The sequence below is a fragment of the Trypanosoma rangeli genome, assembly GCF_003719475.1.
Source record: "Trypanosoma rangeli strain AM80 chromosome Unknown Tra_15.4_contig_00291, whole genome shotgun sequence".
In the NCBI taxonomy this organism is placed as follows: Eukaryota; Euglenozoa; class Kinetoplastea; order Trypanosomatida; family Trypanosomatidae; genus Trypanosoma; species Trypanosoma rangeli.
The window spans coordinates 8,044-19,822 of record NW_021706035.1 but is presented as its reverse complement, the minus strand read 5'-3'; the positions used below and the strand labels follow the sequence as shown (position 1 = coordinate 19,822).

The window sequence follows — 11,779 nt, the reverse complement described above, 5'->3', positions numbered from 1 at the left end:
TATATATATATATATATATATATATACCTTATGTGCCATAGAGATGTAAATGACTTTCAGAAATTTTGTTTTTCATTTGAAATTTGAGAAATATTCCGTATTTTAATACTGTTTTTACTTTTAATATATATATATATATTGCGTGCTTATTCTCTATATGCATCTATATCTTTTTTATTTTTATTTTTATGTGTTTGTATGCTTTTGCAAATTTTATTTATTCTTGGTTTTTGATAGCTACACATGCCTCCCAAGAGACCGGTTCTTGAACATCTAAGGATAGATCCTCCAGAAAAAACCGTATCGATCACAGACACATTGACTCTAGTTGTAAAGGGCGATGGTGGTCTTGAAATGCGTGTAAAAGAGAGTTGTATTGCTTCTGGTCCAACGTTTCCCGCTCGGGCAGCGGAAAAAAAAGATAATACAAAGGATGTATCTGCGGAAGAAATAAGATTTGAAGATCTACGTACCTGCCAAGAGTTGGGAAAAGGTTCTCAGGGAAGGGTTAGACTCGCTTTACATCTTTCTAGTAAGAAAAAATATGCTGTGAAGTATATTAGGCTGGAAGAGGATACGGATAGCATGCGTCAGGCTCTTGAGTCAGAACTAAGGCAAGTTAAATCATTGATGCACAAAAACCTTGTAACTTCACACGAAGCGTTCTTTAGGGATGGAAGAGTTTATATTGTGCTAGAATATATGGACGCGGGGAGTATTGCTGATGTGCTCAAGCGTCACTCTAACAATTTTAAGGAGGTAATGTTGGCATACGTGGCGAGGGAACTTCTTCAGGGTTTGGAGCACCTTCATGCTTCAAAAGTAATTCACCGTGACATAAAACCTGTGAATGTTCTTGTAAATTCGAAAGGTGAGGTTAAGATAGCGGATTTTGGTGTTGCAAAAAGATTTTCTGGTGGAGATGTAGAGACATTGTCGGCTCAAGGGTCGATTATATATATGAGTCCTGAGCGCATTCAAGGACAACCGTACTCCTTCAATAGCGATATATGGAGTGTGGGGATGACGATAGCAGAATGTGCACTGGGAGCATATCCGTTTATGCCAATGAAACACAACCTATATGATCTTATGCAAGCCATTGCTACGAGAAGCGCAAGGATTGATTGGACCACCGATGGCCGTGAGCACTCTCCGGAGCTTATTGATTTCGTTGATCAATGTCTCCGCCCTGCCAGCGCACGACCCACAGCCACCGACTTCCTCCACCATCCGTTCATTCAAAAGGCAACAAATGTAGATCCTATTGAGGCCGGAAGCTGGTTTGTTGCTCATTCTTAACTTTACTACTTGGGTAAAATGTGTGTAGAACCTTTTTTTTTCTCCATTCATGATCTTGGTATTGGTCTTGCTGCATGCTTAAAAAAAAAAACCATTATTCCGTGATTTGGCGGAAAAAAAGATATGTATGCCTTTATTTTATTGCCATTGTTGCTGGTATTGTTTTTTTTTTCCTGTTTCCTTTGTTCTTCTCCTCCTTCCATTTTTTATTTTATTTATGTATACAAAAAAGATAGATGCCTCCAAAGGAAAACAAAAAAAATTTAAAGTTTGACAGGGACCCCCAGGAGGATGAGCAACAGCTAAATGATGATATTATGAAAATAAGCATGCGCTTGTCCGCCCTGAAGACGCAATATTCAGGACGTCTTGAGGAGATATTGGTTTTGAGGCGTGAACAGAAAGAGCTACAGTGTAGTTGTGCCAATTTTGAAGACGACCTTCGTCTTGCTACATCGAATAAGGTAGACGTGTTGACCGATTTTGCGCGTCAATACAAAACCAAGGAAGACGAAAAAATACGCGTTTGTACAAAGTTAGATGATACTTTAAACTGCCTTGAGGTGGAAAAATTGAGGCTTACTGATGAAGCCAAACGGGCGGAAACTGAATATGAAGATGCTATCAATGCGCTAAAAGCAGAGCATGATTGTTTATTGGCTCGTATAGATGAGATGGAAAAGGAGGTTAGTGTTATCCTGGACAATACGCGTTCCAGAATGCCTGATGACTGGACCGAACCTATTTCATTCCCATAATTCTAACAATGTAGCACATTTTGTTTAGTTTAGTTTTGATTCTTCTAGCTGGCGTTGCTGAACCCATATTGGTTAAAGTGTCTTTCCGTGGGATTACCTTTTTGGCTTGTTTTGAAGCTTGACGGATTTCTATACGTGTGAATGTTTTTTTTTTTGTGTTTTGGCTTTTTTTTTGTTAGCTTTGGTTCTGTTTTTTCGTGTGTATGGATCTATTCTTAGGCATGCATACTCGCATTGAAGAATACGAACACACGCCTCGGCTGTCCGTCCACGTTGACACCCCTGGAGTCTCATTTTTTGAGGCTGAAGGTCTTGGGACAGGTGACCTTTACTGCGTTGAGGAAATGAAAATGAAATACAAAGGAATCAATTTCCCTCCGTGCAGTGGAAAAAATTCAGAGTTTTTCCCTGTTAGTGTCTCACTCTTAAACAGTCATAGTAAAGTTCAAAATGTGGCTGATTGGGACAGGCTTTTTGAGCTTGAACGCGAGTTGCAGTGCCTTGGTGAAGAGGTGGAGGCTTTTTTCCTGCGTTGGGTCAGTCTTCGGTGCTTGAAAAGCCTCTGGGCTCGGTAGAGGACACTCTCGAACTGGGAGAGTCCCTACATGTGTTGGGGGGTAAGCTAAATAACATTGCCGCAGAGTGCCATGCTATGGGTAAGAAGCAACAGTTCCTTAGCAAGGAAGCGGTTCAAAAAGCAACGGAGTATAGCATCGCCTTGACAGCTTACCGTGGGATAGTTTCTGCTGCGGAATCCATGACGGAAATGCTCACCGGCGTCTTCAACTGTAGGACGTTTTTGCTCTCAGAAGCAGGTGTAATGAGGCGGGCCAAGGAGGTTTCATTGCTCTTGGATGACATTGAAAAAAATATCGATTCTCTGGAGACCAGAGTAGACACACTGCGGGAACTATCAGAGACGAAATTAGACGTCTTGAAGAGGGGTCTAGATGGTCTCTCAGAATGACTTTTTGCTTGTGTTCCTGTTTGTATATATATATGTCTCCCTTTTGCTCCTCGACACCACTCTTAATATATTTTGATGAATCTCCACCGTGTACCTTGTCGTCAGAGGGTTTATTTTTCCCTCCTTGGAGTTTTGTTTTGCAAGACTTTTTTGTGTTATTTCTTTCTGGTGTGTGTGCGCTTTGGGGGGAGGGAGCTTATTAATTTGACAGGAAACCTAGATGTTGGAAGAAGACAGAGAGGCACTCCGTAGGATGAAGGCTGATTTTGAGGCCATTGCGGAATTAACGGAAAGTGAGTTCACGTCAAATACCGGGTATGCAAGGCGCATGAATCACTATAGCACGGTCTACACAGCCGCAACACGGACCACGAATGTACGATCTTTTTCTGATGCTTTTGGGTATTACGTGGATGAACTTCTCTATACGGACTTTCAGGAGATGCTGACACGCTACCTGTTGAAGTACTGCGATTTGCAGGCTTCTTCGCAGGTGCACCTCTTTGGAAAAATTTTGAAGCTGTGGGATCATTATAAAGTGCTGATGAAGTGGAACATGGGGGCCTTTGCATACCTTTCAAGGTTTTATATTGTCAACTGCGCAAAACCATCGCTCCAGCAAGTGGCGTTGAACATTTTTCTAGAACAAGTAGTGAAAAAGAATGTGAATGTAATTAGTCGAGTAACACAAGATCTTCTTTGCGCTGAAAGAAATGGTGAAGCCGTGAATCGTGACCAAATCCGGGGTGCCATTGAGTTACTTTCTTCTGTCAGTGGTGAAAAAAAAGATGAGATATTTTTGGAGCCGTTTTTAAAGCCCTACGTGGCTCGGACAAGGGCTTATTACGAGGGTCTTATTGTTGAGTGGAGCAAGTCAAGTACCCCCTCCGAATTGTTGCGGCAAATAGAACAGGCTCACAATGAAGAGAGGTCTCGCTGTACGTGTTACTTTTCTCCCGAGGACGGACAAAAAATCATGACAAACGTCGAGGAAGTACTATTGGAGTCTCCGATGACGATGGAAAAACTTCTAAAGTCAGACAGTGGCTTCATCACCGCGTTAAGGAGCCGTGATGAGGATCTTTTGAAGTTATACTACAACCTGCTCTCCTGCCGTACCAAGAGTCTTGTGTACTTGTCCAATCTGACAAGAGATGAAATTATAGCTGAGGGCAAGGAGCGATTATTGCAGCATGATTTGCAGAAGGAAATAGAGGTTCGATCTTGTGTTGCGGATATGCTTCAGCTGCAAGATGATTTTATGCAATTACTTTCCCGCTGCTTTCAGGGTCATGCCATCATGCTGAAGTCCGTGAGGGGAGGTCTTGAAAAGGCTTTCAGTGGCAGTGTTCATGTGTCTAGGGGACCGCAGCGATTGGTGCCTTTTAGTGAGTTGCTGGCGTGCTACGTCGATGCTGTTATCCAGGGAAATGAGGGCGCTACTGTTGAGGAAGAATTAGAAAGGGCCGTTGCAGCCCTTTCTTACGTGACTGACCGAGACACTTTTTTGGCGCATTCGCGTGAACTATTGGCGCAACGAATTCTTTTTCCGCGTAAAAAGATTGATGAAGTCACAGAACGATCTCTTATTCAACGCGTTAGTCAGTGCTGCGGTGTGTCTAGTACGAGTTGTCTCGAGGGAATGCTTTACGACGTGAATATCTCCGAAGGGTTTGGAGCCACAGAAAAGCTTGAGGCTGCTGGCGAGGCCCCCAGTTTCACTTTTAATGTTCTAGTTTTAAAAAAGGGCATCTGGCCACCACGGATTCAAAGTGAGTCTTTTATGCCTCCTCGCATAATCCAGCAGACGCTGCGTGCATTTCAGCGGATTTATCTCGAAGGCACAACTGGACGCGTTCTCACCTGGTCATACTCTAACAGTAACGGAGATGTCCGTGCGGTGTTTAAGAAGGGCGTTAAGATTCTCTCTATGACTGGTCTCCAGTGCTGGGTGGTTTTGGCATTCAATGATGTGAAGGAATTGACCCTCAATGATTTGATGAACCTGTTTGGTGTGTCCGTGGAGGACGCAAGACCTGTGCTGCTCCCATTGCTGAAATGTTCAATACTCCGTGGAGAATCCGGTGCCGCCACAATTCAACCGCTGGAAAAGTTTTGTATTAATGAAAATTTCTCAAGCAAGTGGAAAAAAGTGCGGGTGCCCATGGCACCATTTCGGCGTGATGGTTTGCTTCATAGTGAGGCGATAGCGAAGGAAGTGGAAGAAGACAGGAGGCCTGCTATCGATGCCTGCTTGGTCCGAATCATGAAGAGCCGTCGTGTCTTGAGTCATTCAAGTCTCTTGGAGGAATGCCAGCAGAAACTCTCACACTTGTTTTCGGCTGACCCAAAGTTTATCAAACAGCGAATCGAAGAACTCATACGAAAAGAGTACATTGAGCGTGATCAGAATGATCCTGGAGTATACCAATACACAGCGTAACCGTGTATCCCTAATCTGTTTTCCTTAAAGCGGAAATGAGGAGGAAAGGAGTGGGAAGAGAACAGAACATACGAAGAAATGCACGCATACGAACTCTGTCTCTCTCTTACTGTCACTATCACTTTATGTATGCAACCATATATGGTGCAGCTCTTTTTAAAACATTTATGCGTCGTACATTTTTTTTTTTTCTACTTCTTTTCATTTAATGGAACTTTTGTGTTGCGGATTGACTCATACGCTGCAATTTGTACTCTGCTGCACTACATGTATGTGCACGCATCTCAACGCACAGAAGTACACAGCTCGGTCTTGTTGTTTGTGTTGTTAGGATGAAGCTTTTTATAGAAGATGTGCTGGTGTTATTTCCATACGAGTACATATATCCGGAGCAGCTCGAGTACATGACAGAACTCAAGAAGGGCCTAGATCACGGTGGGCACATGGTTCTTGAAATGCCATCGGGAACAGGAAAAACGATAACCTTGTTGTCACTTCTAGTAGCGTATCTTCATCACCACGCGGATGAGAAGCGAAAAGTCATTTATTGCACTCGAACTGTTGAGGAAATGACAAAGACTGTCGGTGAACTGCGCAAGTTGCTCGAACTTTGGGATGGTGAGGCGGGAGCTAACAGACTCCTACGAGGACTTTGCTTAACTGCAAAGAAAAATCTCTGTATTAGGAGCGATGTTGCGTCCCAACGCTACCCGGAAGATGTGGATGCGGGGTGCCGTAGTCTTACGGCACCGTGGCAGACAAGCAACCGATGCGTCTACTTTGATAACTTGGAGCGTATTCCCTTTGATTTACCCCCTGGAGCGTATTCGGTGGAAAACTTAAAGCGCTTTGGTGAAACGCACCAATTATGCCCCTATTACTTGGCGCGGAAGGCCTTACGGGTTGCCGACATCGTGGTTCACTCATTTCTGTACATTGTGGATCCCATTGTGGCTGAAGTGACCAAGGAGTACTTTAATGAGAATACAATTGTCGTTATGGATGAGGGACACAACGTGGACGACGTGTGTATTGAGGCCATGTCTCTCATCATCACAAAAGAGGATGCAATGCAAGCAAAGGAGAATGTGAAACAGCTGAATGCAGCCACGGACCGTCTAAGAGCGACGAATCGACAACAACTGCAAGATGAGTATGACCGTCTTGTGAATGGTTTGGCAATGGCTGAAATGGCTCGCTCCGTGGACGGTGTGGTGGCGCCTGTGCACGCCCCTCGTATTCCGTCAGACATTGCTGATGAATCTATTCCAGGGAGTTTGCGACAGGCAAGCCACTTCTTAGCATTCATTCAGCGTCTCGTTGATTTTACCCATCGTGTCGTTTGTAGAATTTCCCGCACGTACGTGGCGGATCCTCTAACATTCCTATCAAAAGTACGGGATGAATGCGCTGTGGATATTCGTCACTTCAGGTACCTGACGGAGCGGCTGAAGGTTCTAATGAATACCCTTCAGATCACAAACTCGCATAAATTTCGTAATGTGGCTTTGATTGCACAGATGTACATGACTCTCTCTACTCACTACACCGATGACCGGTATGAAAAACCAGGATTTGTGGTTGTATGTGAGGCGCACGATCCGACGAGGCCTGCTGTACCAGATCCAGTGATTCGTCTTGTTTGTGTAGATGCTTCCTTAGCCTTACGTGAGGCCTTTGGAAAATACCGAAGTGTGGTGTTGACGTCAGGGACACTTTCACCGTTAGACATTTACCCCAAGATTCTTGGATTTACCCCGAGAATCGCCAAGTCATTCCAAATGACTCTCAGTAGAAAGTGTATAGCACCTGTGGTGGTGACGCGTAGCACGGAGAGTGTCAATATTACAACGGAAGAAATCACCAGTAGTTTTGTTGTTCGTACAAATCCTGTGGCTCAAGATGTAGTTTCCTCAGCTTATGAAGATCTTTTACGAGGTCTTGGCAAAACTGTGCCTGATGGGATCGTCTGCTTCTTCACAGGGTATCAGTATATGGGGGAGGTGCTTCTTGGATGGCACCGATCCGGATTTTTGAAGGAGTTGGCTCAGTACAAACTCATCTTTGTTGAAACCCAATCAGTGGAAGAGACATCTGTGGCATTGGCAAACTATAGGCGAGCGTGCGACATTGGGCGTGGGGCTATTTTTATGGCCATTGCAAGGGGTAAAATTGCTGAAGGAATTGATTTTGATCGTCACTATGGAAGGGCCGTGGTAATGTTTGGGGTTCCTTTTTTGCCACCAAATGATGAACCCTTGAGACAACGGATTCACTGGATGGAAACATGTTTGGGAATTCCTGGAAATGAGTATCGAAACTTTGATGCCATGAGGCAGGCCTCTCAATGCATTGGCAGGGTCTTGCGAAACAAGACCGACTACGGGATGATGTTGCTCGTTGACCGACGATTTGCACTGAATGACAAACGGAAAAAATTGCCCATATGGATTCAGCAGTGTCTGAAAGAGAACACAAATCTCAGTGTGGATGCAGCCATCGCAGTTGCACGCGGATTCTTCAAGGAAATGGCGCAGCCTTGGGAATACCAACACGACCTGGGAACCACTCTCTTCTCCAAGGAAACCCTCGCACTTAAAGGATTTCTAAAACCCTCAAAGAGATCCGTCCTTTGCAGAGCCACAGAGGCATGTAGCAGTACTGCAGAGGAAGTGATACATGAAGAAGGGGATGCCATACGTGCAGTAAAGGAGCCAGAAGGTAGGAAGCGACCTCGGTGGTAATTATTATTTTGTGGTGTTATTACTGTTGTTGCATTCTGTAAAGGCAACATCAATAACGACAACACGAACAAAACATTATGAAAGAAAGGAAGAAGAAACAGCATAACAAGCGTTGCTACATGGAATGCTTTCTTCCTTTTTTTTTTTTGTTGTGTGTGTGTGTGCTTGTCAATGGGTAATATTTTTGAAATGGAGACGCTTCAGGAAGGGCCGCTTTCATGCACCGCTGTATACTGGGCCGTGATGTGCCCTGCTCTTGTCATGGGTTTTAAGTTTATTTTTGGGAACTGTAACCTAGGCGGGGCTTTGGCCCATAGCCAGCGCGCTACCACTGGAAAGGGATACTATCGGAGTCTCGGGATAATATTTATGGTATTTGTTTTGGGACTGTTTATTTTGGCAGTACTACACCTACATGTTTTGAACTTGTAAGGGACACATGGATTGTTGCAATCTTTCTCTTTATTTCTGGCACGTTGTTGATGGGGTGGTTCGGCTGAGGTTGAACTTTTCGCCTGGCCTGCTTTGGAACCGCTTTTTGGATGAGACCAGCGTCCTCGTTTTGTGGTCGCCTTACATCGCTCTGTACCTCACCTGTGTCATGAGTGTTCCGCAGCTGGAGGAAAAGTCCTCCGATAGTTCACTTTGCCGAAAGTATAAGGTGTAATGTGGCGGACATGGATCATCGTTGTTTGATTATTGGCAACTGCGTGGGATCGAAAAACAGAAGGTCGCTCTTGTGCCTCCTAACTGTCTGTGTCTTGAATATGTTGCTTTTTGCTGTTTGTGCGAGGTGTCTGGGCATATGCGGAGGGCGGTTTTTTTCTTCTACTAGAATTACTCTTGGTGATAGACGTTACGGTGGCGAGTTTATGTTTGCCTCTCTTCCAGTGTTATCTCATGCGGAATAGTAACACAACGCCTTCCTGTAAGGAAGCGCGGCAACTTGAGAGCTCTTGCTGAGTTGATAAGGCAGTTGTGCCGTTTTTATTTCTGTTTGCTTTTTTTTTCTTCTCTGTGTCATGGGCGCCAGAAATAAGTATACATCTGTTCCTTTGGAATTTATTCCTCTCAGTCTAAGTGTGCGTTGATCTGGTCGTACTCTTTACTGGTGCTGGTTGGCGTTGTTGCTAATGTGGTGGGAGAAAGGATGCCATTTACAAGATGGGTTCAACTTGCTGCTGATTCCTTTTGATACTTTTTTTTTGTTCTTGTTGTTTTATTGGTGTTATTCTTGCCGCTGCGGGTTTGAAGGAGCAATGCCGGTGCGGAAGAAACAGCGTCGTGAAATTGTTGTCACGGGCGCAGAGGCTGTGGATGAGGTGGCTGGGAAGGACGAGAATGTTATGGTGCGCCTCGTGAACGAAAACGGTGAGCTGACTGGGACGCAAATTCTTCTCCCTGTAACAGCAACACCAAAGCAACTGGATGAGCTCTTGTGTTCCATGCTGGACGAGGATGCGCGCGGGACGCCGCATGCGTTCTTTATCGATGGGGAACAGGTGCATGACAGTGTGCGCCAGACACTGTTTAAGATGCAACAGGAAGTCTTTGTTGACAAAATGATGAAAGAAGGAAGACGCTTCAGGCAAAAGGACGTAAGTAAAGTAGAATTTGAGCTTCCAGAGGAGACAATTGTAGATATTCAATTTAAACCACAGGCAAAATTTAGGGTAAGACCCGTGACACGTTGTGCAGGAGCACTCGACGGTCATAGCGAGGCGGTACTTGTGGTCAGTTTTTCTCCTGACGGTGAAGTGCTAGCAAGTGGTGGAGGCGATAAGGAGATACGACTCTGGGACGTCCATACACTAACCCCTACGCAGGAACTTAAAGCCCACACCAGTTGGGTGCAGGTATTGTCGTGGGCCCCTGATGGGAAACATCTTATAGGCGGAAGCAAAGATGGTACCCTTATTGTTTGGTCTCACGATGGTGCGTATGGAAACTTTAAAGGAAAGCGACATACGGCCCATTCAGGCTATTTATCGCATGTTTCATGGGAGCCGCTGCATCGGAACATCGATTGTAATCGATTTGTTTCAGCTAGTAAAGACGCAACCCTCAAGGTTTGGCATACTGCAATTGGACTTCAATTTTCTCTTACAGGGCATCAGGCCTGTGTCACATGCGTGAAGTGGGGAGGTGAAAATTTTATCTATTCATCTTCTCAGGATCGAACTGTCATTGTATGGGATGCTTCAAACGGAACCCCGCTTAATATTCTTCGAGGGCATGCTCATTGGGTAAACTTCGTCGCCCTTAGCACAGATCTCGTGATCCGGACAGGTGCTTTTGATCATGAAGAAAAGAAGTTTGATTCTCGTGCAGGGATGCAAAAGTATGCGGAGCAGAGGTATCAAGAGGTGGTGGCGCGATTTGGAAATCATGAGCGTCTCGTTAGCTGTTCAGATGACAACACCATGTTTCTGTGGGCGCCACAGGAACAGACGACTCCACTGGGACGGTTGACAGGTCACCAAGGAGCCGTGTTTCACATCCAGTTTAGCCCTGATGGAACTATGATTGCTTCCTGCTCCGCGGATAAAAGTGTCAAGTTGTGGAACGCCGCTGATGGAAAGTTTATTACGACGTTTAGAGGACACGTGGCACCTGTTTATCACGTGAGCTGGAGTCTGGACTCTCGTCTACTGGTCTCTGGTAGCCGTGACTCCACCTTAAAGCTCTGGTCGGTCGAAACACGTGAATTGCTGGAGGATCTTTCAGGCCACAGCGACGAGATCTTCTCAACCGATTGGAGTCCGGATGGCCAGCGGGTTGCAACGGGCTCAAAGGACAAAAGAGTTCTCATTTGGGTTAATTAAAACGAGTAAGGCATTGAAAACACAAACACACACATCTACGGACGCATGTATGCAGATGTATTTGTAGTTGTGTACGTGCCACCGAAGGTAAATGTTAATATAAAACTGAAGGGAGTAAAAAAAAAAAAAGAATAACGTGACTCATGAAACCGTCATAGTCTCGTTGCAATGAAAATGTTCACACTGTCACATTTTCTGATTTTTCTCTTTTTTATCTGCTAAGGCAGTAATTTAGGCCTTTCTTTGTGAAACCTGTGGCCGGGCACGTATGCGCCCAGATTGAGGCTAAGTGGGTGAGCGGGGCACTTGCTCCCTTGCGCTGGTTTCCATGTGTGTTTCTTGATGGGTTTCAGCGTAGGAATTTGAGTTGTTTTGCTGTGTGGTGCTGCTACCCCATTGCGCGCCCTGCTACTAACGCCCTTCACATGGAGGGGGTACTGCGGTTGCGGGGCTCCAAAGACGGCCACTTCTTGAGTTCACAACAAGGCCGGTTAGTTGTACAACGCCTTTGTTTATTAATTATTTTCCGTTTGTGGGTTACAGCTCACCCTCGCTAGGGTTGGCACGTTATGCGTGACGGGACGAGCTGTTTGTTTTCTTTGTTTTTTTTTTATTATCGGTGTGGGAATAAAGAATAGGGTTCCATCGAAGGGTGTATTCTGTGCGCTGTACAATAAGAGCTGGGCATCACGGCCATGACGGCCTTGAGCCAATGCGAGTCGCGGGATATGTCTGTTACT

The 11,779-nt window shown here is 45.1% G+C and overlaps 7 protein-coding genes and 1 pseudogene across 7 annotated transcripts, besides 3 other annotated features; all 8 read left to right on the top strand.

Moving 5' to 3' along the window:
• Window positions 1-26: a microsatellite.
• Window positions 27-243: 217 nt separating this feature from the next.
• Window positions 244-1,302, top strand: TraAM80_07217 (putative protein kinase; the record flags this gene model as incomplete). The annotated part of the gene is made up of 1 exon (XM_029384019.1): window positions 244-1,302. One exon carries the CDS (start codon window positions 244-246, stop codon window positions 1,300-1,302), a length of 1,059 nt encoding a protein of 352 aa, XP_029236149.1.
• Window positions 1,303-1,469: 167 nt separating this feature from the next.
• Window positions 1,470-1,515: a sequence feature (A-rich).
• A 23-nt stretch (window positions 1,516-1,538) lies between these two features.
• TraAM80_07216 (uncharacterized protein) lies at window positions 1,539-2,060 on the top strand (the record flags this gene model as incomplete). Its single annotated transcript, XM_029384018.1, has 1 exon — window positions 1,539-2,060. One exon carries the CDS (start codon window positions 1,539-1,541, stop codon window positions 2,058-2,060), a length of 522 nt encoding a protein of 173 aa, XP_029236148.1.
• A 142-nt stretch (window positions 2,061-2,202) lies between these two features.
• Window positions 2,203-2,261: a sequence feature (A-rich).
• Window positions 2,262-2,263: 2 nt separating this feature from the next.
• Window positions 2,264-2,635, top strand: TraAM80_07215 (uncharacterized protein; the record flags this gene model as incomplete). The annotated part of the gene is made up of 1 exon (XM_029384017.1): window positions 2,264-2,635. The coding sequence occupies one exon, from the start codon at window positions 2,264-2,266 to the stop codon at window positions 2,633-2,635; it is 372 nt and encodes a 123-aa protein (XP_029236147.1).
• A 77-nt stretch (window positions 2,636-2,712) lies between these two features.
• Window positions 2,713-3,027, top strand: TraAM80_07214 (uncharacterized protein; the record flags this gene model as incomplete). Its single annotated transcript, XM_029384016.1, has 1 exon — window positions 2,713-3,027. The coding sequence occupies one exon, from the start codon at window positions 2,713-2,715 to the stop codon at window positions 3,025-3,027; it is 315 nt and encodes a 104-aa protein (XP_029236146.1).
• Window positions 3,028-3,247: 220 nt separating this feature from the next.
• TraAM80_07213 (cullin) lies at window positions 3,248-5,470 on the top strand (the record flags this gene model as incomplete). Its single annotated transcript, XM_029384015.1, has 1 exon — window positions 3,248-5,470. One exon carries the CDS (start codon window positions 3,248-3,250, stop codon window positions 5,468-5,470), a length of 2,223 nt encoding a protein of 740 aa, XP_029236145.1.
• Window positions 5,471-5,802: 332 nt separating this feature from the next.
• Window positions 5,803-8,214, top strand: TraAM80_07212 (TFIIH basal transcription factor complex helicase subunit; the record flags this gene model as incomplete). Its single annotated transcript, XM_029384014.1, has 1 exon — window positions 5,803-8,214. One exon carries the CDS (start codon window positions 5,803-5,805, stop codon window positions 8,212-8,214), a length of 2,412 nt encoding a protein of 803 aa, XP_029236144.1.
• A 171-nt stretch (window positions 8,215-8,385) lies between these two features.
• Window positions 8,386-9,163, top strand: TraAM80_07211 (zinc-finger multi-pass transmembrane protein; annotated as a pseudogene).
• Window positions 9,164-9,473: 310 nt separating this feature from the next.
• TraAM80_07210 (putative notchless-like protein) lies at window positions 9,474-11,039 on the top strand (the record flags this gene model as incomplete). Its single annotated transcript, XM_029384013.1, has 1 exon — window positions 9,474-11,039. One exon carries the CDS (start codon window positions 9,474-9,476, stop codon window positions 11,037-11,039), a length of 1,566 nt encoding a protein of 521 aa, XP_029236143.1.
• Window positions 11,040-11,779: the final 740 nt, after the last annotated feature.